General features: G+C 47.5%; 1 protein-coding gene across 1 annotated transcript in view; it reads right to left on the bottom strand.

Annotated features, from left to right (window-relative positions):
- Positions 1-6,981, bottom strand: part of DCHS1 (dachsous cadherin-related 1) — a 44,357-nt gene extending 37,376 nt beyond the window's left edge. The window contains exons 1-2 of the mRNA XM_086879458.1: positions 6,776-6,981; positions 776-2,590 (exon numbers count right to left, since the gene is read on the bottom strand). Of these exons, the coding sequence (XP_086735584.1) occupies positions 776-2,527 (1,752 nt within the window). The 5' untranslated portion in view covers positions 2,528-2,590; positions 6,776-6,981. The remainder of the gene's footprint in view (positions 1-775; positions 2,591-6,775) is intronic.
- Between the last annotated feature and the right edge of the window lie 16,691 nt (positions 6,982-23,672).

Here is a 23,672-nt window from a genome sequence, read left to right as displayed (position 1 = left end):
CTGGGTGCTGCCATGGTTGGCAGTGCCTCACTGCACCCCCACACCTGCCCTCATCCCAGCTCAGGGAGGTGGCATCACCTGTCCCTAGGAACCAGGGCTCCAGGGCCTGAGCTGCAACAGAAACACCAAACACAGGGAACACAGAACACATGAAATTCAAATGGCATTGCTAGCTCATCGTGGGGTCACAGAGCTTTTGGAGGCCCAGCAATTCTCCGGCTCCAGCTGTGACCTCTTGCCACATAAAGGCTGGTGCAGCAGCACGTGTCTCAGCTCATTAGCTCATTCACATAATTAATGCTAATGCTCACAACCAGCCTTACCAACACTGATGAACTTGGGCTAATGACCTCACAGGGGGAGAGGGAAGTTTGAAGCCTGGCTGCAGGCAGTTTCCCAGAGGCAGTATCATGTTCCTTAGCCCCATTTTGAGTGTCCTGGCTGCAAGGTAGCTCCACACTGATGTAAGCAAGGTCTGGCACAACAGGACCCACCTCAAGAGAGGCCCACACCATGCTCTGCATGATGGGCAGCCTTGTGGTGTGCCCAGTGTCAGTGGCATTGCCCATTACTTGCACAGAGACAAGATGTACATGACGGACATGGACTCACACCAAGTGTGGGGATCTCCGCTCCGGCATTCCTGCTGCAAACGCTGCCCATCAAAGCCATGATACCTGCACCAAACACCCTGCAGTGGCAGGTCTCCCACCCCAAGCTGCTGACAGCCCTGGCTGTGCACCTGCCAAGCTCAGGCCTCAATACCTGTACCTACTTGCAAGAAGCAGGTCCCAACAGGGGTGTTCTCCTTCAGGGACACATTGTAGAAGTTACTTCTGAACACTGGCTCATTGTCATTGACATCCTGCAAGGCCACGTGCACCACAGCTGAGGAAGACAGGGCAGGGGTTCCCCGGTCTGTAGCCAGCACAGTGAGCTGAGGCTGCGGGTCCTTCTCATAATCCAGTGGGGCAGCAGTGGTGATGATGCCAGTGGCAGGGTCAATGGTAAACCAGCTGGAGTGGGTGTCACGGCCATGCAGAATGCTGTACCGCACCTCCCCATTGGGACCCTGGTCCTTGTCACGAGCTGTCACCTGCAGGACAAAGCTGCCTGGGTACACCACCTCAGGGATGCTCTGCTTGTACTCCTGCTGGTCAAAGAGCGGGGGATTGTCATTTACATCCATCACCTGCAGCACAAAGGCTGATTCTGCCCGGAGTGGCGGTGTTCCTGAGTCAGTAGCTGTCACCCGCAGATCATAGGAGTCTCTTTCTTCCCGATCCAGAAGCTGGTCCACACAGATCAGATAGATGATGTTGTCCTTGGTAGTGAGGGCAAACTTGCCATCTCCTCCCTCCAGTGTGACGTTGACATTGGAGTACTCCCCATAGTCTGGGTCGGAAACAGAAATCCGTGCCACATACTGTCCAGGCTGGGCTCCTTCAGAGATCTGTGGGGAGCCATCTTCACTCAGAAAGATGATAGTCATAGTGGGCTGGTTGTCATTGTAGTCACGCACATGGATAGTGACAAAGGCTGTGGTGACTTCAGGATGGACAGCCTTATCCCTTGCCTGCACCACCAGCTCATGCACCTTCCTCACTTCATAATCCAGACCCTTGTTGAGCTTGATGACTCCAGTCCGGGCATCAATGGTGAAGTACTGCTCAGGATCGCTCTGCCGTCGGTTGATCTCATAAATCACATCCCCATTGTCACCTTCATCTGCGTCAGAGGCAAAGACCTGCAGGATGCTGCTGCCAGGTTTCAGGTTCTCTGAAATGAGTGTATGATAGCGGCTCTGGTTGAAGCTGGGGGCGTTGTCGTTGATGTCCTGAATGGACACATCCAGTGTCATCTGGGTGCTCCGGGGAGGAGAACCACCATCGTAGGCTTCCAGCAGCAGTGAGTACGATGAACGGTTCTCCCGATCCAGAACACTGCTGACCACCAGGTCCAAATACAGGACCCCATTGGGTCCTCGGCGCGTTTCCAGGCGGAAGGCCTGCCCCACATTCCCACCCTTAATCATATAGCCTTGCGTGTTCAGGAGGCCACTGTCAGCATCAAAGGCTGGGTCCAAGGGAAACCTGCTGCCAATGGGTGTGTGCTCTGGGATCTGAAAGGTGCTGTGCTGTTTGGGAAATGCTGGGGCATGGTCATTGATGTCATTCACTTGGATGTTCACTTCTACCGTGATGCCCTCCGGGGTGACAGCAATGAAGCTGTAGCGGTCCCGAGTCTCCCGATCCAGGACACGAGCTGTTTTGATGATCCCAGTATTCTCGTCTATCCCCAAGTCAGTGGAGACACCACTGCCCTCCTGTGCTGAGATGAAATACATGTAGGCACTAGTTTCAGGGGGCAGGCCAGCACTGATGTCCCCAATGATGGTGCCAGCTGGCTGCTCCTCATCTATTTGAAGATCCAGGGTGCCCAGGACAGCAGAGCCCATCCCTGCTCTCAGGCCCCCAAGAATGAGCAGCTCCAGCAGAAGCACTGTTGACCTCTTCATTTGCTCCATGGCTGGCAATCAGCAGAGCAGAGGGTGGCTTGATCTCCTTTGCAGAGTTCGCTTTAATCCTGCCTGGAATGCAGACCAGAGGATAATGGTTAAGAAGGAGAAAAGGAAGGCTAGAAAACAGCCTGGAGGGGGAAGGCCTGCCAGGTACCTGGTGCCCAATCACTATGTATTGTCTGTCTCCCACAAGAAGCAAATGTGACAGTATGTCAGAGACTGGCCAGAACAAAGGCTTGGGACAGCGCCTGGAGTCAGCCCAGCAGGTCACACCTGACAGTGCACGAGCTGAGCAGCTAGGACCCTGTCACACAGGTGCTTCCTACAACCTCAAGTGCTGCCCCAGAGCAGCATGCTCCTGTGTCTTTAACAGTTGAATGGTTCCTTGTGAGGTTCAGAGGCTGTCTGCAAGAGGACAGAGGTTTTCGGGCAAACAGCAGCCTTGCATCTCTCACCCTGAAAATAGCTGGTCTCAAATTACGAGATAGCTCAGCGAGTCACTGGTTGAGACCCTAGCCCCCACCCCCCCCACTCTCCCCAGCAGTGTGCCTTTCAGGACCTCAGGAATATGGGTGCCAAAAACCCATGAAGTACAAATCTGGTGTCCCTGGGAAGGAACACAGAACTGGAGTGGGCTCCCATCCAGTGAACAATAAATCAAAAAGGATGTATTGCAAAGGATGTGCCCACAGCTGGGAATGCCCGGGATAAAATCAGACCGTGCTCATTGTTTGGGTTGGCACGGAGATCTGTGGGTGCCCCAAGCTGGTACCATGGAGGGCGGTGGCAGTGCAGTAGGAACGCAGCGACTCCTCTGCCAGCTGCTCCGTCCCACACCCTCCGCTGCTCACTCCCCTCCTTTGTCTCCTTCTCGCTGCTCCTTGCTGGCTCCGGCTCCTTCCCTCCCTTTCCCCGGTAACTGCATTTCATTGCAGCAGTGGGGGAGGGAGGCAGAGGCAGCACTGCAGCCGGACACGGCAGACGTGCCGGACACACGCCCTGCGCCCACAGGCTGCCAGCCCCCTGCGCTGCCCACCCTCCTGCTAACAGCCAGGATAACCCAGCAGCCAAGGAGCTGCTGAAGACACCAACCCAAACACTCGCTCAGCCCCAGCGAACGAGGCTTCGTGGTCTGCAGGGATGGCGGCAGCATGAGCTCACACTTGGACTCTCTTGAAAGCATTTGCTGCTGGTCCCATAACCACACTCAGGAGCCGCTCATGTCGGATGCAGGAGCAAGAACCGCTCTGTCTTGGGGGATGGAGGTGGCTGGCAATGCCTAGAATGGGGACTAAGAATATCAGCCCTTGACCAAAGAACCCCGTGGCGGTGTTAACCCTTTCTAGGGCACATAATGGTATTCTTGGGTCCCCTTTCCCACCTTGGATCAACTGTCTAGATTTTTTTTTTTTTTCCCCTGTGGAAATCCTGGGTTAGTGACAGAAACAAAATAATTTAAAAGTATTTTCTACTCATAAAGAAATGTCTACTTCAGTGGGCATCCAGTCTGAGGCCTGTCTACACATTCTGGGGTAAATCCACATGCTCTTCTTGCACCCAGCAGGTGGGAACCCTCACAATGTCCTAGGACCTGAAGTCAAAAAAAGGTAATTTTGTGGGCTGCAATTTGGGAATCTGCACTAACTCAGTGGTCCTAGACAGGTCTCTGTCGGAGGTACTTCTAATTCCCCAGATGGAGGGGTGACTGCCTATCCCCAGAACACGCAGTGCTGGGGGAATGGGGCCTGGGGTAGCTTCTGTGATGAGACTACGCCATTCCAATGGTGCTCCAGATGTTCAGGTCATGAGAAGGTCCAGGGAAGAGGGTTTAAAGCCTTGGCAGGAATTTAGGGGAAAAAAAAAAAAAAGAAAAAAAAAAAGTGGAAGTATAGAAAAGCAGATAGAGGGCCAAGATTCCCTGGGGCAACCTCAGTGACTACGGACAGGATAGAGCTAACAGTTCTTGGGCAGTGTCTGGAAGAAATCAGGGCATAAACACGGGGAAAAGCCCACCTGGTTCAGTTAGTAATGTTGCTCTTGAGAAGCCAGTGAGGTTTCGTGGACTGCTGAAGGAGAGGAGAGAAACTTGAAAAGCAAATCTGGGGACTGTGAAGAGTAGCTGAGAGCACTGGCACAACCAGGGAACAAAAATTAGGGTCCCTGGGCTGGAAAACTGGTGATGAAAGCCTGTATGAGCTTCTTCAGTTCTACCCTCCGTGGACGCAACCGAGTAGTTTCCCAGCAAGCCTATCTTTCAGCAAGAGGTGCTACTGAACAGTTACTAGACTGCACCAGTCAGAGCTGGGCAGAAGCCATCCCTGGTACCAGCAGACCCCTGTTACAATGAGGTCTGCAGGCTTGGGTCAGAAGGAAACAGCAGTGACCTCAGTGGATGCAGTCGCAAAATCTGAACAGCTGCTTTCAGTTAGCAGAGAGCTCAGAGCAGGGGCTGGCTCGGCCGGTCCGTGTAACGTGAGCCACACTGCCCCACTCCCTTTCTGTCCCTCCCACCACCGGGCACCGAGATCCCTTGTGAAGAGCGACAGCAGGAGTCTCTGAAGAAAACTGCCAAGATGAGAATCTCTTCACAAAGGTCTTTGAGGTCCAGAGCCACGGTGAGGAGGTTGACAGGAAGGGCAGCTAAAATGGAGTGAGCTGCAACATCCATCTAAGCCTAGGGCTGACAGGCTGGGGCACCAGGGGAGCCCAGCCTACACTTAGCAGATGTGTGACATTTTGAAAGAAAAAAGATATGTAATTACATTGGGACCACTGTGTGCACCCTTGCCAGTGGCAGCTTGTGCCTTGTGTTAGCCACGAGAAAGGGGAAGTGGGCTCACAGCAGCGCCAGCAGAGGAGCTGGAAAGACGGCACCCACTGTGCATGCCACAAACAGATGTCAGAGTGCTTGCTGTGCAAAGGCTCCATGAAAGCTGCAGATGCTGCTGATGCCATACCCTAGGTCTCACATGAGAGGCCATGACTTTTGTAATGATGTTTTTGAGACTCCAGTCCAGAAGAGGAAGTCCATTTAATCTCTGCTGAGCACTGGTCGCTGACCTGGAATATGCTTTCCTCCTGTATATTCGCAGATTCTCTATTTTCAGATGATTTGCCCTCGGAACCATGCACAGTCCTGACTTGGCTGCACTGCAGCCTTGGACTAACAACTCTACTCAGCCTACCACTATTTACAGCCACCTCCGTGCCTCCTGCCTCTCCTACCATCTCCCACCCGGGCCTTCAGGACCATTCCTGCTCGCTCCCAGCCCAGCCACACAGCCTCATGACCCTCTGATACGGGCCCCGAGCACTCAGTGGCAGTGGCAGTGCTTTTCTGCGGATGAAGTTAAGCCCCTGCTGCATCCCTGTGAATCCCATTTTTGTGCCACACTGGGGCTCCCCGCGGGCATTCCTGTCTCTCAGAACGCATCCCCCACAAAGGAAAGTCTAATGAAATACTTCCGCGCCGGAGCCAATTCCCACAGTCCCAGTCTCGGGGCATCCCCGCGCTGCATCGGCCCCTGCCAGATCGCGCCCATCACCAAGGCGCTGCGGGGCCTCGCCTGCTCCCGGTACACTGGAGCCCCCGGCTGTCGAGGCTCGCTCTCCCCTGGAGCTCCGGGCTCCCGGGGCTCCCGGGGCTCCCCAGCCGCCGGGCCCAGCGTCCGCTGCCGCTCCCTATCCCGGTGCCTATCCTGGGCGGCCTCGGTGCCGGCGTTCTGCCAACCCCGCTCCCCGCTCCGTCCGGGCTCGTAGCCCCCGCCCGGCGCCTCCACGGTTCCGCTGAGCGCCCTCCCCTCGCCGGGTCTGCCCTGCAGCGGCACCGTGAGCGCCGGGTCCCGTGCCGAGCCGAGCCGAGCCGAGCCGAGCCGAGCCGAGCCGCGCCGAGCCGAGCCGAGCCGAGCCGAGCCGAGCCGAGCCGAGCCGAGCCGAGCCGAGCCGAGCCGCGCCGAGCCGAGCCGAGCCGCGCCGCGCCGAGCCGAGCCGAGCCGAGCCGAGCCGAGCCGAGCCGAGCCGAGCCGCCCGGCAGCTGCCAGCACCGCCAGCGAGCCCGGTCCGGCCGCTGCTCCGCGGTGTTGCGCCGCCTCGGGCGCGTCCCCCCGTCCCCCCCCCCAGCTCCATTGTCTCCGCGGCGGAGGCAGAACAAAGCGCTTGGTCCCGGTCCCGGTCCGGTCCCACCGTGCGACGATGCCACCGTGCAGGGCAACGGGCGGGGGCGAGTTAGGGCCAGTCCCCAGCGGTAGGACTTACCCTGCGCGTCCCGTGCCGGCGGCGTTCACATCCCGCGGGGTCCGGCCCCGCCACGACGTCCCGCAGCCTCCCCGCTGCTCCGGCGCCACGGTCGCTCCGGTACCGCCGGCCGCTCCAGTGCCCCGAGCGCTCCGGTGCTCCCCGAGTGCCGCGGCCGCCCCGGTGCGGCTGTGGCCCTGCGGAGCGCTCGGCGGCGGCTCGGAGCTGGCTCGGAGCTGGCTCGGCGCGAAGGCTCCTGCTGAAACCCGAGCCAGCGCCGCCCTCAGCCCCCCGCTCCCTCCGCCGCCCCCTCCCCGCCCCGCACCGGAGCGCGCCGGCGGAGCGCGGCCTCGAGGCGGCCCCGGGCAGGCGAGCGGGGGTGCGGCGGCGGCCCGGTATGGCCGGGCACCAAGGGGTCGGGAGCGGGATCGGCACGGAGAGGGAGAAAGGGCTGGACCCGGGGTACGGAAAGATGGAAGGAAGCGGTGGGCGCCGGGAGCCCGAGAAAATGGGAAGGGGCTGACAGGAGCAGGAGAGGGACGGGACCGGACAGAGAGAGGGCTGGGCAGGGGATGAAATGAGGCTGTGGGCGACGCTGGGGGCATTTGGGGACATGATCACAGACCATTCTTTCCTCTCTACCGCAGTTGCTTCTCCAGCACATGACCCCAGAGCTCAAGTACCTGTGACCCCCCAGTACCTTGACTCACATTAGGGCTCCTAAGGTCCAGACTGGAAGATGCTCACCCAATGTGCCTGTGCTACAAGGGGCTGGGGTTCCACCAATCTATGCCAGGGAAAAAAAAGCAATGGTGACTGTCCAGGCATCTCCACCAGCAACTGGCTCCTCAGCTCTGCTTGGCAGCTTTTCCCTGCTCCAGGCAGGTCTCAGCAGTGTCTGTGTGTCTGTTGGAGCCATGCAGCCTCTAGGACCAATAACCACTGCTGGACCTTCTTTGATTTTTTGTTGGAGAAACTGCTGTTGACTAAGGTCTGTTGCTAAGATCATCTCCTAAAGGCCATGGCTCAGTGTGCTCTGGGATGGTAAGATGGTCTTTACAATCTTGTTCCAGTTTCAACAACTTTAGCCTTGACTTAGTTATTATGTCTCTTATTTCTCTGGGAGACCTTTAATTGCATTTCGTGTAGAGTACAACAGCTCTCAATTCCCAGGTGTGAGAAATCAGGCAAGGAAGGCGAGAGACTGGCACGGCTGAGTCAGGACCTGCTGGTCAAAATAAAGAGCAAGACAGAAATGCACAGGCAGTGGAAACAGAAACAAATGTCCCAAGATGGGTATAGGGACCTTGCCCAGCTGTGTAGGGAAATTACGAGGAAGGCTAAGGCACAATTGGAGCTGACCTTGGTGAGAAATGCAAAGTATTATAAAAAGAGTTTCTACAGGTATGACAGTCAGAAAAGAAATGTCAGAGATGGTGTACCTGCTGATAAACGTGACTGGCAAACTGGTAACAAGGGACGAGGAGAAGGCTGATGGGTTCAGCCAAGTAGGGCAGGATCATTGATCTGTTGGAGCATAGGAGGGCACTGCAGAGAGATCTGGACAGGCTGGATTGATGGGCTGATCAGCTGGTGTATGACGTTCAGCAAGGCCAAGTGCTGGGTCCGGGACTTAAATCACCACAGCCTCAGGCAGCACTCCAGGCTGGGAACAGAGTGGTTAGAAAGCTAGAAAAGGACCTGGGAGTGCTGGTTGACAATGGCTAAACATGGCACAGCATGTGCCCAGGCAGGCAAGAAGGCTAAGGGCACCTGGCTTCTGTCAGCAATAGTGTGACCAGCAGGACCAGGGCAATAATTCCTCCCCTCTACTCCACTCTGGAGCACTGCTCCCAACTCTGGAGTCCTCAGTACAGGAAAGACACAGACCTATTGGACTGATCCAGAGAAGAGCCCCCAAATTGATCAGAGATCTGGAGCATCTCTCCTGTAAGGATACACTGAAAGAGTTGGGGTTGTTCAGCCTGGAGAGGGTGGGCTATGGGGAGATCTTAGAGCCCCTTCCAGAATTTAAAGTGGATTATGTCAAAACTGGGGACAGACTTTTTAGCAGGGCCTGTAATGACAGGACACAATGGCTTTAAAAGAACCGCAGTAGATTCAGATTAGGTATAAAGAAGAAATATTTATGGTGCTGGTGTGTAAGCGCTCAAGGTCGGGTTGAATGAGGCTCTGAGTCACCTGATACAGTAGATGTCCCTGCTCATTGCAGGGGGGTTGGAGTATGTGACCCTTAAAGGTTCCTTCCAAGCCATCCCATGCTATGATTCTATTATTCAAACATTATACTCACCCTTAAGAAAGGTAATAAGGAGCTCAGAGAACCATCAGCTTGTCAAGGCCATCACCACACCTGGAAAACTCATGGGCCGCATTGTCTCAGAATCCATTTATGACCATATGGAGAAAAAAGAGACAATCAGGAATAGTCAGCATAGATTTAGCAAGCACAAATCATGCCTGAGCAGCCCAATCAACTTCTCTGACAAAATGATTTGCTGTATGGATGAAGGAAAAGCAGTAGATGCAAAATGCCTTGACAGCATTGACAGCTGCTCCCACTGAATTTTAGTTTATAAGCTGAGGACATATGGTCTGAGTGAATGGGGGGCATTACATGGGCTGAAGGCTGGTTGCACCTCTGGGCTGTAAGGGTAGTGACCAATAACTCAATACAGGGTTGGTGCCTAGCAGCCAACAAAATATACCGAGCATTGATTTAGGAGCCAGTACTGTTCAGTGTCTTTGTTGATACTCTGTGATGATATGGAGTACAGGTCTGGAGATGACATTAGGAGGGGTCACTGATATGTGGCACTTTAGTCCAAAGAGGTGTCTAGAAACTCACATAAAGAAATTAGCAGAAATGTCATGAAGTTCAGTAAGGAGAAGTACAAAGTTCTGCATGTGAGTCAGAAAAACCCCAAAATTGCTACAAGTTGGGAACCATCTGGCTAAGTTGCAGTCCTGCTGAAAGGAACATGAGGGTAGGGATGAAGATGAAATGAAGAGTCAATAGGATTCACTCATTACAAATCAGGCAAACAACATCCTGCACTGCAGTAGAAGAACGGTCAGGAGCAGATCGAGGGAAATAATTATCCCTCTTGAACTGGAATATAGTGAAGCCATACCTGAAATTCTCTGTACATTTTTGTCTCTCCCTGTTCATGAGGGCTATAGAAAAACTGTAGGAGGTAGGTAGTGGTCTGGGACATCTGATCCATTTATAACAAGACACTGAAGAAGCTGGGCTCTCTCAGTCCGGTGATGCTTAAGCATCAGGGCTGTTTAACAGTATCCTGCTGCTACCTCAAAGACAGGTTACGAAGATGATGGAACCACATGCAAACAGTAGCACAATAACAATGACTAGAGAAAGTTTTTTTTTCACCAGGAGAGTAGTGTGCCACTGGAATAAGCTACTCATAGAATAGTGAATCTCATCCCTTTGCAAGTTTCCAAGGCTGATTTGATCTGGTGTTATTGATTCCCTTCACATATGAGGTTGGATTATGCAATTCTGGACATCCCTGTTAACCACAGGATGTTAACCCTGTCTACTATGAATGAATGCATTTAATTCCATTTCTGTTATGCTACTCCTTAATAATAACTTCTTGCTTTTATGATGTCCCAGTCACCCTCTATATTCACAATGCCACTTGACATTGTGTCAAGTACAAAGTTATCCATGTACTTTTTTTTTTTTCTGAGACCTTTACTGAAAAAAATTGAAATAGATGAGCTCTAAAACTGACCTTGAAAAGACTGTGCATTTCCTCAAGCATAAAACTCATAATTTGGTGGTGGTTTTTTTTTTTTGCCAGTCTTCCACATTTTAGAGTTTTCATATAAATATATGTCTTCTTCAGCTGAATAAATAATTTCTCATGTGTTACTATAGCACTGCAGTTCAGATAGTCTTCTCAACCAAGGTTGATCCTGGCCCCAAAAAAGCCACTTATCAAGGTGTCTAATGTGCTATCCTGGCATAATTTGGCAAAATAACAGAATCACAGAATATGCTGAGTTGGAAAGCATCCACAAGGATCATCAAGACCAACTGCTGACCAACCACTGGGCTTGCACAGCACCATCCCCAAGAGTCACACCATGTGCCTGAGAGTATTATCCAAATGCACCTTGAAGCCTCTGTTAGGCTTGGTGCTGTCACCACTGCACTGGAGTGCCCAACCACGCTCTGGCTGAAGGACCTTTCCCTAAACCTCCCCTGACATAACCCCAGGCCGTTCCCCCATGTCCTGTCACTGGTCACCACAGAGATCAGTGTCTGCACCTCCTCCCATCATAAAGAAGTTGTAGACAGCTTTGACGTCACTTCTCCAGCCTTACAGACCAAGTGCCCTTAGCTGCTTTCTCACATGGCTTTCCCCCAAGGCCCTTCACCATCTCTTGCCCTCCTTTGGAGGTTCTCTAATAGTTTAATATCTTCCTTATATTGCAGTGACCAAAACTGCACACAATATTCAAGGTGAGGCTGCCCCAGTGCAGAGCAGAGCAGGATGATCCTCTCCCTGGCCTGGCCAGCCATGCTGTGCCTGATGCCCATGGGACAGAGCTGGCCCTCCAGGCTGCCAGGGCACTGCTGACTCGTGTTCAGCTTTCTGCTGACCAGGACCCCCAGGTCTCCTTCCACAGCTCTGCTTTCCAGCATCTCTTTTCCCAGTCTGTATGTAAATCCAGGATGCCCCATCCCAGGTGCAGAACCAGGCACTTTCCCTTGTTGAACTTCATCTGGTTGGTCCTCTAATTTGTCCAGATCTCTCTGCAAGGCCTCCCTGCCTTCAAGAGAGTCAACAGCTCCTCCCAGTTTTATATCAACTGCGAACTTGCTTAGTATCCCTTCCATTCCTGCATCCAAGTAATTTAAGAAGATGTTGAAGAGCACAGGGCCTATCACATTACTGCCATGTTTGCAAATTATCAATTTCCTTTAAAGTCTGCTTTGAATCCTTTATACTACTGCAAGAAATGTGCATTTTCCTGTGTCATTCCCTTCCGTCCTTCCTTCAGTACCAATGCTTTTGTTAGTCCTCAGCCCCATGGCATTACCTCAGATCATCAAACAACCCTCCTCTCAGACCTGCAATTGGTTCTCAAGTGATCCTTCTACTCAAAGATAGAAACTAGTGGATTCCTTTTGGTCTTCTAGTAAATTCTAGTTTATTAGATATTCTGGGAGAAACTTTGCAAGAGAGGGGAGAACAGACCCCTATTATGTGTTTGGACATTCAGAGAGGCCTTCCTGACCTGCATATGTGGACTGGCAGAAAGAAGTTAAGCCAAGCTGTGCTTTGTGAGAGCAACTGTGACACAGAAACAAGAGCAAAAATACACTATTCACCTACTCAGGGCAGACCATTACTGGCAGTCGTATTTAATCAGTGCTTTGGTGAACTCCCAAAATTGAAATAATGTAGGACGTGATAAAATATGGCAAACTGAGCCCAAGGCCAGCTGAGATGAGCACAGAAAACACACTCTCTGCATGCTCCAGGAGAAACACAGTGGGATGCCACGACCCCACCTCTCACAATGCTGTTCTGCTGCACCACACCAACCTGAGCCCAGGGTCAGGTACATCCCCACCCAGACTGGACGTGCACGTTCCTGTCCTCATGCCTAGCAGGTGGGAAGTGGTTGGGCAGTTTGGTACTCTCCTGCTAGATGTCAACTTGCTCCCAAAGCAGACAGGAGTCACCTGGCCCACAGCACGGCAGGACTGAGCTTGCTGCTCAGAGGCTTCTGCTTGTGCAGGCTGAAGTCTGGCTCCAAGTCCCAAACAGGAAATCCTTCTAGGATGTGCTTAGGCTCCGATTCCCGGATGTTTGCAGCAAGCAAAGGCTTCCTCCGTCCATAATGGTGGTTAAAAATAAAATAAGGCACCTGCTAGGAACATACATGGCTGGGGCTGGAGGGAAAGTGAGGAGACAGCTCTCCCTAAGACAGGACAAAGTCTTTTTCATGTAAGATCCCAAGTTTGCCTCTGCCATTTAGAATTGCCTTGAAATCCATGACAGAGAATCCATTAAATTCATGAATAGAGGAGGAGCTGCAGGATAATTTCACCTACAAATGGAGCTGGTACCTCAGCTGTGCAGCTGTGTATTCACAGACATGACAAGAGGAAGTGCTTCTGTGAGCTGCTTCTGGATATAACCCAACTAAAGAGCTTTGAACCTCACAGTGGAAGAGTTCTTCTGCATTCCCAGATTGTCTGGATGGACATAGAGATCCTGTCACACCAAGTTCTCACAACAGGCGTATTTCTGTGCCAGAGGTGCTGTTCTTGAAGCCCTGAATGTAATGACCTTTCCCTGGACTGCATGTGATGGATGCTTTTAAGGTAGATTAGGTAAAATTCAATTTGTTGATGAAAGTCTTTACGCTCTTGGAAATTTGGTGAAGCTCTGGCAGGTACTTTCTAAACAGCATGGTAGATGCAGGTTTTAAATGGAAGAAGAAAGTTCTAGGGCTGTCAGATGATTCATTCCCTCACATCAAAGAGGCTTCAGTTGAACTCAGGAGGACCTGCCATACTTCACAGATGTGCACCTAGCTAGTTCTAAAAGTACACCCATAATGAAGATTTTATAAACTTGCCAGTCAATCTATTTAGTGCTAAATTTTATTTACTATTATTTAAACATTATTTCTTGTAATACCTGTCATGAACACTGGAAGTAGATTGTTCTCTTCGCAACTGTCCTTTACAAATCAAGGTGGTCATCATATCTTTTCACTCTTCTCTAAGCTAAATTGCCCAGACTGTTTGATTTTTCCATATTGCATTTTCTGAACCTCTAATTGTCTCTTCTGGATGTTTGCAAATTATTCTCTGCATTCCCTGGGGTGCACTGGCTAGTACTGGATGCAGTCTGCAGCTCTGGGCCTGATCAGAGCAAAGCAGAGCCAGAAATGTTAGTTCATGCATCCTGGAGGTTATAGTCCTGTTTATAACATCTCATATGATGCTATTTTATTTTTACAATATGCCCTCAGCTGATTCATATTCAACCTACAGGTCCCTATAAATCAAACCGTATAGACTGTTTTTCTCAGTCACTCTGTACTGTATATTATTCCTGTTGTGCAGATAAACTTCCTAACAAGGAATAATAATAATAATAATAATAATAATAATAATAATAATAATAACCATAACTATATAACTATATAACTTTATAACTTTATAACTTTATAACTTTATTATTATTATTATTATTATCATTATTATTATTATTATTATTATTATTATTATTATTATTATTATTATTATTATTATTATTATTATTATTAAATTTCTGTCAATATTTTTAGTATCTTGACTAATGATCTTCAAGGAACTATAAACTGACTAAACAGAAGGACACAGAGCAACAGGGAAATTCTGTTACTGCAGCTTTAGTGATGCAATCTTAATGTTCAATATTTATAAAGACTATAGAAAACTCAAAATGGCCAGAGAAGAGCCATGAGTCAGGATCCAAGGAACAAGGTTCCATGTGAAGACCTTTATTAATATTAAAAAAAGTAATGATTTCTAAGAATCTCTAAGAATGAAAGTTTTTAATTGTTTCAATGATAATAATGTTTCAGTTTAGCAAATAGAGGTGTAACAGGAGCAATATTGTGGAACTGAAGTTATACAAACTGAAAGGAAAGAGCAGTAGTTTTAGTGGGAGGAGGAATTAATCACTAGAATAACCATGAAAACGATATAACAGATTCCTAGCAAAGCTGTACATCTTGGCTAATAAGGCTGCTGGGCCAGCTCATATGGACCATGCTTTTGCCCAGAAAACTTGCACCACAAGACCTCTGAGATCACTTCCAGCCTGGTATTCTCCAGTTCTACAAGTCTATGGCCTTTCTTAAGAGGTAGAGTCTGTCCCAGAGCTTCTGTGAACTTTGTGATTCCCAAGGACATAGGCAGTGTCATTCAGTCCTGGTGTCTGAGCTGCCCTCTGAACCTGTGTGCTGCCTGCCCCACGACACCCTTTCCCAAAGAGATGGCTGAACTGGATCAAACCAAGCAATCACTGTTGTGTGAGAAAAGGGAATGAGATAATGATGAGAAGGAAACAGTCTAATATATGTTGATCCGTGAGCCAAGACAAAACTGGAAATCAACATTTCCAGAGGGTGAGTTGACTGAGCTGAGCCCCGTGCTACCGACTGCTCTATTTCCTGTACTGGCTTCTTCCATTCTCCTCCTCCGAAATCTCTTCATCCACGTTTGCAGCAGGGTGACCTCATTTGGCAGCAGTTCTGCGAGTGAACGCTGACTGAAGCTCACCACTCTCACCGGTGCCTCTTAGAAAGCTGCTTGCTAAGGCCTGGACTTCCTCTCTGGTAGCAAACAAGTCTCCTTCTGTTCCCCTGAAAATCAGCTGGGAGGAAGCAAGATGGGGGGGTGGTTTCCGAAACGCTGTGGATTGTGATTACAGACACAGCCTTGGAATCTGCAGAGTTGGGGCAGGGGGTGCAGGGGCTGCAGGGGAAATCCAGGTTATTTTTGCATGAGGTGACACATGCCTTTGGTCAGAAGGCTCGCAGACAGGTACAAGCCTGATAGCAAAGGACCTGCTGAATCTGGTGAAAGGAAGAAAACATTTCTTCATTTGAGAATTATCCATTTTGAAAGAACATGGCCTTTGCTTTGGAGGAGTTTTCTATATATAGTGAGGTGATTATTTCAGAATGGAAAATGTTTGTTCAGGAAGGAAAGGCTCTGAGATCAGTAGAGTCAAATCTCACCCACATGCTGCTGACTCCATTGGACTCTTCTGCCCAGCAGCAGGGACTTGGGAGAATTCTTCAGGGATGAGGGAACTGTCCAGGAATTGCCCACTTGCACCAAATTTCTCTATGCTTAAGCTTTGGTTTAAGCTCTGGTCTGCCATGGAGTGGCAGGTCTGAAGTAAGATCTGATGATTTCTCCAGGAAAAAAAAATGCAGATGGCGTGACCTTCTTTTTCCTCTGACAAACCATGTTTATCATCCACAACTGTTGCGCACTGGGATGCAACAACATCCCACAAATACTCAGGACTGCAGATGCCAGCAGCAAATGGGAGCAGTGCCACACTGACCAGACAGGCTGGGCAGAATATGCTGTATGCATATATCAGATACCACAAATAGGCATGGGGAATTGTCTGTGGAGAAAATCACAAACACACACACAGACACACAGACACACAGATACACACACAGACACACAGACACGTACAGATACACACACAGAGACACACAGACACACACAGACACACACAGATACACAGACACACACACACACACACAGATACACACACAGAAAAGGACCGCCAGCCCAGAAGAAGGCAGAATGAACTGGTATGGTGCAGCTCCATCTTGTGGGAGTTGTGTGACATAATCCTGACCTCATGAATGTAAGTTATCTGTGGTGTAGCATTGCTTAGGAGTCCCAGACACTGACCAGTATGCCTGCTAAATGTATCATGTTTGAGCTATTTTAAAAAAAATCCCAGAATAATTTATTGTTACCTTGCAGTTTAAGCTACCATGATGCACATAATTTGACAAACGTGACTATTAAGTAACATCACATGATCTAATCCAAGTCACAATCCCAAAATATCCCGTAGGTGATACATAAGTGCACATATGAGCCTACCATTCACTTTAAAAGTTACCCAGTCTTTCAGGTTAAATCCCAGCCCTGTTGCTCCTCCAAAAACAGAATCAGGCTACAAACTATACTACTTCGCTGATCCTGTTTTACATAACCTAAGGGGCCATAACTGATGCAGAAGAAGGAAGAAAATTTGTTTTATGAGTCAATTTAATGATTCTTAAATATCCAGAAATAACTCCGGCCACTGAGAGGTGCTGTGAGATGAGAGAAGGGACAGGTCATTCAGGAGGAATATAGAGGGGTTATCCAAGCAAGCGGAAAAGGGGTAGGGGAAACCAAAGCCCACACGGAGTCAAATATGGCAAGAGATATGAAGTACAGTAAGAGAGGCTTCTGCAGATATGTCTGTAGCAACAGGAAAACTAAGAAAAACTGGACCCACGACCAAATGGGGCAAACACCCCAGTAATGAAGGACATGGAACAGCAGCCTTCAGGGATTGTGGGCCTCTGAGACCAAAGGGAAGCTCGAGAGCAAGGAATATCAGTGGAGTGGAGTGTCTTCAGTGGAGCAGACTGACATAGAGACCACTTTTAATAGAGACCTGAAAGGATACACCCAAGGCCACTCATGATTTTCTTTGAGAGGGCATGGTGATGATGGGAGATTCCCAATGGCTGGAAGAAAGCAAATATCAGTCCTGTCTTCCAGAAGGGCAAAAAGGAAGATTGAGGGAACTACAGGCCAGTCAGCCTCACCTCTGTCCCTAGAAAGGTGACAGAGCAAACCCTCCTGAAAAGCATTTCCAAACACAAGAAGGCTCAAAGGTGATTTGGAGTAATTAGTGAAGATTTTAGCTCAGTTGGTGAGAGCATGGTGCTAATAATGCCAAGGTTGTGGGTTCAGTCCCTCTATGGTCCATTCTCTTAAGAGGTGGACTTGGTGAACCTTGGGCGTGCCGTCCAGCTAAGAATATTCTGTGATTTGTAAAGAGAAAATCATGCTCAGGTAACCCAAAAGCCTCCTACAAGGAGATGATAGTGTAGGAGAAGAGATCCACCGTTGTTGGTGGCTCAGCTTTTGTAAGGCTTTAGTCAGGAAAGATAATCACAGTCACAATTCCACAGTGATTTGGATTGAAAGGGACTTCAAAATCATCTAGCTCTAACCCCCCTGCCATGGACAGGAACACTTTTCACTAGATCAGGTTGCTCTAAGCCACACCCAAACTGCAAACTCTTATAGTAACCAGAATGGTTAAACCCTTCTCACATCACCTTCATGAACAGCTGCATAGGATGCTTTTTCCTCCTTTCATTTAAATTGAATGGTACCTTAGGTAACTGCAGAGAATTTCAGTCCACACCTAGTGCATGAAGTCACTGATTTTAAATCCAGGCTGTTAATTTCCCCTTAATTTTTTTTTTTTTTTTTTTTTTTTTTTTATGAACTGTAGTGTAATTTTATATTTAACATTTCAAAGTTTGTGATACTCTTTCCCTCTATGATATTCTCTTTGATGACCAAGAACAGGGTCCTGCCTATTACTCAAGATGGAAGTCTTTGGCAGCCACTAATTTGCCACTGGGTCACAAGCTCACAAAGCAGACAAGGTACAATTTCCAGTTTATAGAATTTATTAGCCTTACAAAATCTAAACACTTTCCAGAAGGTTAAACACTCATCAGGCAATAGTATAAAACCTCTTTGATGGGGTTCTACTGGCAGTGTCCATGAGGTGAGGGATAGAGTAAGAAAGGTATAAAAACCAGGGCATGTCTATAAATCAAGTCTATGCAATGCCAAGTATCGTCAGATAAGTACGTCTGCTTCCAAACAATAAATCCTCCTCATGTGGTCTTTCTAAAAGAGTCTGATCAGAGAGTATTGAATCCTGACAACTGACCAAACAAGCCAGAAGCTGATTTTCTCAAGTGATGGCCCAGTATAAAGCAGGGGAGATAGACAATATGGACAGATTGCATTTCACCCTGCAGTAGTAGCTTGAACTACTGCTTGTGAATGAAGAGCTCTCTCAGAAACCACAGACAAGCCTGTTTGCTCCACAGCTTCCTCCTCCTCTTAGATACCCTCCAGCAGACACCACAACTCCCTTAGACCAATCTTGCCCCAAAGAGTGTGCATTGCTACACAGTTGGTAGGTTCCAGCATGCTGGCCTGGTATCTCCTGATGTTCCTTTTGTAGCAGCAGCTCTCTTAATGCAGTCATCCTTCTGATTCCCATTCTGTATTCTAACAGCCAGAAATTGCAGCCGGTTTTGCTTGTGTAGTTGTTGTTGAACTGAGGCCCCGTACTGTGCTGTCCTTGGCTAAGGCATGAGACTTCCTTGTATGAATAACTATTTGAAAAAGGTAATAGAGAGAAACCTAGAATCCACAGAAATGAAGAGGCTGATTCCTCTACCTGAGAAGTGTGGTGTTAACAGCACAGGTGCAAGCAGGGTGTGGAAATGCTCATTTCTCTGATGGAAACAACTGGAATTTAATTTTAATTAGAGTCTTACATTGTCTCTGCATTCTGGAATGGACAGAATGGGCATACATAACTGCAGCAACTTATAATGGAAACAATTTTTAATCAATTCTATCATATTAGAGGTGAAATATTTGGTAGATATCCAATGCAGTAGATATTTAGGAGAGATTTCTTAAAAAGTGTTTTGAACAATACTGCTCTGTTAGCTTGAATGTAACAATGCAAAACTGTCCTGGACGCACTCTTATAAAACAGACCAATTCAGCTCAAAAGCAGGATACATCATTTAACAGCCCAAGTAATTAACAATATGAGCAACTTAATTAACAATGTTGTAAATTTCTGGTGACTGGTAACTTCTCAGTGAAAACATGCTTGTGAGGGGCTTTGCTTTGGGTTTTTGTTTTGTTTTGTTTTAATTTTTGTTTGTTTGTTTTGGTGGGTTTTGTCTGAGGGTTAGGGTTTTTTTTTTCCCCCAAATATATGTTATTAAATCAGGGAAAAGATAATTCTTTTAATAGTGAAGTTCTATGGCATGTGCTTTACAAGCTGACAGTCAAATTCACAGTAATCTTTTTGTTGGTTTGGGATTTATGATGCAACTGTATTGCAAAGTCATTTAAATCCTACAGTTCTGAAAATAAAAACCCCAGTTACATGCGTGTTTAAACTGTAAATCTTATAATTGCAAGACATAATTAAATAAAAGTGTCAAGAAGATTAAAGGATTAGTTTTTCAAGGATAAGAATAGTGTTACAGTATCACGGATTGCAAACAGAAAACTCCCAACCTCAGTTACGTGAACACGTCTCTACTATGTCCAATGAAAATCTACCCTCTTTTAGCTTAAAACCATTACTCCATGTCCTATCACTACAGGCCTTGGTAAAAAGTCTCTTGGTTTTTCTTTTAAGCCCCCTTTAAGTATTGAAAACCTGTAAGAAGGTGTCCTTGGAGCCTCCCTCTCTCCTGGCTAAATACCCCAGCTCTCCCAGCCTGTCTCCACGTTAGAGGGGGTCCAGCCTTCGTACCATCTCTGTGGCTCCTCTGGGCTCCCATCAGCAACTCCACATCCTTCCACTGCTGGTCTGCAGAGCTGGAGGAAGTCTCACCTGGGCACAGAAGGGGAGAACCACTTCCCTGGACCCAGACCTGACTGATTTTCTGGGCTACCAGCACACATGGCCAGCTCACATCCAATGTTTCATCACTGGTATCCTCAGTCTTGGCACGACTGCTCTCAATCTCTCCATCCCCAGTCTCCATTGATACAGGTGGTTGTCCCACTCCAGGTTCTGTGGCTTCCTAATGAAGGCAAAATATGATCCTAAGCAACTGAACATTCTCCATTCATCCTGGATCTGACAAACCTGAAAAAGTGTTCAAAGTAAAATCATGTGAACAGGGAGCACAAGAGTAGAGAATTCAGAAAAATCTGTGTTGTTTTTTAATGTGAGCAGGGAGGTTCAGATGACATTAGGAAGCATTTCTTTTAGAGAAAGGCTGGTCAAACACTGTAAACAGACTTTCTAGAGAGATGGTCAATACTCCAGGCCTGTCAGCATTTAAGAGGCATTTGGACATTGCCATTAATGTCTTAATGCTTTAACTTTTGGTCAGTCCTGAAATAGTCAAGCAATTGGACTAGATGATCCTTGCGGGTCCCTTCCAAATGGAACTATTCTATTCTAATATAGAATAATATCTGCTGGTTTCATTACTGCCAAAGGTGAAAGACTCTTCTTAGCACTTTCCCAGGTCTGTTCCATCCTGTGTCCAGATCTGCACTTAGAAAGGCTACGTATTCAACATCACTCACCTAGGAAACCCTGGGACCTGCAGTGGCTCTAGCAGCTTCTGTCACAGCCACAGAATAGAATGAACAACAAGCAGCTTTTGGAACTCCGTGATTCTGAGAAACATTATCCTTCACCTATATTACACACAACTGCAGATCTTCTTTTTATTTGTATAATTGATTATTTCTCAAATAAAGAAGCAAAACATAAGGTTAAGTGTTTTTTACAGAAAATTAAAGCACTTACTTTGTGCCCGAGTGATTTTGTACATCACAGGTTTTATGTTCAGTCTTGATGTAGCCTGTAGGCTCTGAGACTGAGATACAGAGCCCACTGTGCTGCAAAGTCACTACTTGTCATACAAACACCACCCACAAACTTTATTTTCCGTTCTAGAGCAAATGATTAGTCACATAAATTCTTTGAAATTTTGCACTTGAAATCCTCCGAGTGTATTTGAGATTACAATGGTAAGAAATTTCTGCATTATAAATTGGGGAGAAGAAAGAGAAGAATGAAACAAGCCAAAGAGAAAGAAGAGGTTATTTCTTGTTCCTTTCCTGTGGGAGGAAGCAGAGAGCTCTTACAAAGAAACAGCTGAACAGAGGAGGAAGAAAGAGTTTGAGGAATGAGCTAAAACAGGTCAAATTCGCCTGAAATTAAGAACAAGGAAATAAGCCAAACTTTGAACCTTCCCATTTTAAATCAGAAAGATGGTAAAGTCAAAGTGGAAGGAACCAGTGCAGGAGGTGAAGGAAATCCTAGAAGTCTTTAAATGCTGAGGATTTTCAGGGCTTAGATTGCAATGGAAGAGAATGTAGTGGTTTTGGAGAAAACTAATCAAGGGTAGAGAACATCAGAGCACGAAGAGAATTAGCCAGTGGAGAAGTGTGAGCCATGGCTGAGCAGAAAAAGAGAAAGAGCCAGAAACTGAAAAAAGAAAGGCTGGCAGGGTGGACCTGGTGACAGCAACCAAAAAGCTGAACACAGCACTGCTCTGAGGAGAAGATGAAAGGAAGCAGGGTAAAGGGAAAGGCAGCAAAGGAAAAGCAGCAGTGCAGCACTCCCCTGGTACCTTAGTTCAAACAATGTAAGTTATCAATTTACACCTGAGAAATGTCAAATAAAGGCACTGGAGCTGCTAAAGGACTCAGGACATAGACAAGGAGACCATGAAGGTGCCAGAGACAGATCCATTTCTTTAAAAGTGCATTTCAGAAACAGCAGGAAAGAGCAAGGTGATATTAAAATCAGCAACATGACCAGTTGAATAAGAAGAGAAGATGGAAGGAAATATTAATCAAATTAAGGGGGGCAGAAGGAAGTAGCAGCTTTTGCAAATGGATGCAGAATTTAAATTTATACTTACCACGGTGTCGTGGTTTTAAAGCACTAGCTAAAAAATCACTAGAAAAATTTACTTATTTTTTGCTGTGAAATATGGATTAGGAGAAGGGCAAAACAGGCTTAAAACTTAAAAGGCATAAAGAAAGTTTATTAACAAAACCGTAAGAATGAGAAACCAGAATAAAACTTCCAGAAACCCTTTCCCCTCACTACTCAACTATTCTCTTGTTTAACTGACAACATAGAGACAAATCTTGGTGGTTAAAGGAGTCTTAACTATATAGTAGCTTTTTATCAGTCCTTGTAGAGATAAAGAAGTTATCTTTTGTCATTCTATGGCGAGCTTTTCACAAGAAAACCGTTTTTTCATGGTTTTCTATTTTTCTGATGCCAGCTGCCCAGAAAACTCTGCCATCAGTTTTCTCCTCCCATTTCACACCATTCTGAGGTGTGTTTAAGGGCTATGAATTTAAGGGGTGTCATTTTAAGGATGAGTTATTCAAAGATAAAAGTTTTCTTTATCTGTCTATGTAATTATTTCTGGAAATAGAAGTTTTCTCTTTTTCTCTTACAGGCCACAAGTCTTCAGCAACTCCTTTTTTTTTTTGTTCCAGCATCTCATAGGATCACAACTACTTCACCATTTGCTCAGCTTCATCAATGAATTACTTTTGCTTAGATCTACACTTTGAAATACTTCATCCCCCCAAAATACTCTTTCATGAGTTAAAGGAGCTTTTTCAGAACATTATTGTCTATTTCCATAGTTTTAACAAAATAATATTTCAGCTTATTAGTGCATTTTCTTATTCTCTTCCCATCTGAAGTTTAATTCTTCACTAGCTTTAATAGATTATTGTCGCTCTATTAGGAACGGCGAGAAGAACAACACAGACTCTCTTGTGGAGTTGAACTGGAGAATTTCTCTCGGTTTATTACCTCAGGTCTTTTTTATAGACCGATAAGTGAAAAGTACAGAAAAGAAAACTCTTATTAGTTAGTAAACTAACACATCACCATCATTGGTCAGTGGGGTTCACCACCCCTTGACCCTCTCTTGCAAGAAAACAAGGAACAGACAAACAGCACCTGCAAGGCTGTTCTCTATCTCTGAGGATTGTTTTAATTCCTCCTTATGTATTCCCAGGCCCCTTTCTCAGACAAGACTGAGAAAGCTATGTGTCCTGCAATTTCCACAGGCACCGTGCTCCCTGCTTCACAGTTAGCATCCATAGATTATGTTGTTTCTTTACATGTTAATCACTCTCTCTTCCCCTCTCTCTGAAAAAAAGATTAATCTGCAAGTCTCATCTAAGTAATGAAAAAGTAAAAATCTTGCCCAGGCCTTGTAAATAGACCCGTGATCTCTGCCGAGGCAGCGGCTGGAGCTCTTTGCCATGGAAGATTTTCCCTAGCTGCTCTGGAGGAGTGTGGCCACTGTCTCAGCACGCTGCAGCTCAAGAGCTTTCCCTCCCCTTCCTCGGCAGTCGCTGCTGAAAGCCAGCAGCGGCACAAACTGCAGCCGAGCCAGGAACCGGCCTGGCCCGCCAGCCCCGCTGCACAAGGCTCAGCGAGCCCTGCCAGGGCTTCAGCCCCTCTGGGAAGGGGCT

The sequence above is a fragment of the Cyanistes caeruleus genome, chromosome 3 (genome assembly GCF_971803275.1).
Source record: "Cyanistes caeruleus chromosome 3, bCyaCae1.hap1.1, whole genome shotgun sequence".
Lineage (NCBI taxonomy): Eukaryota > Metazoa > Chordata > Aves > Passeriformes > Paridae > Cyanistes > Cyanistes caeruleus.
Note: the sequence above shows the minus strand (reverse complement) of the source record. Positions and strands in the feature narration are given on the sequence as shown.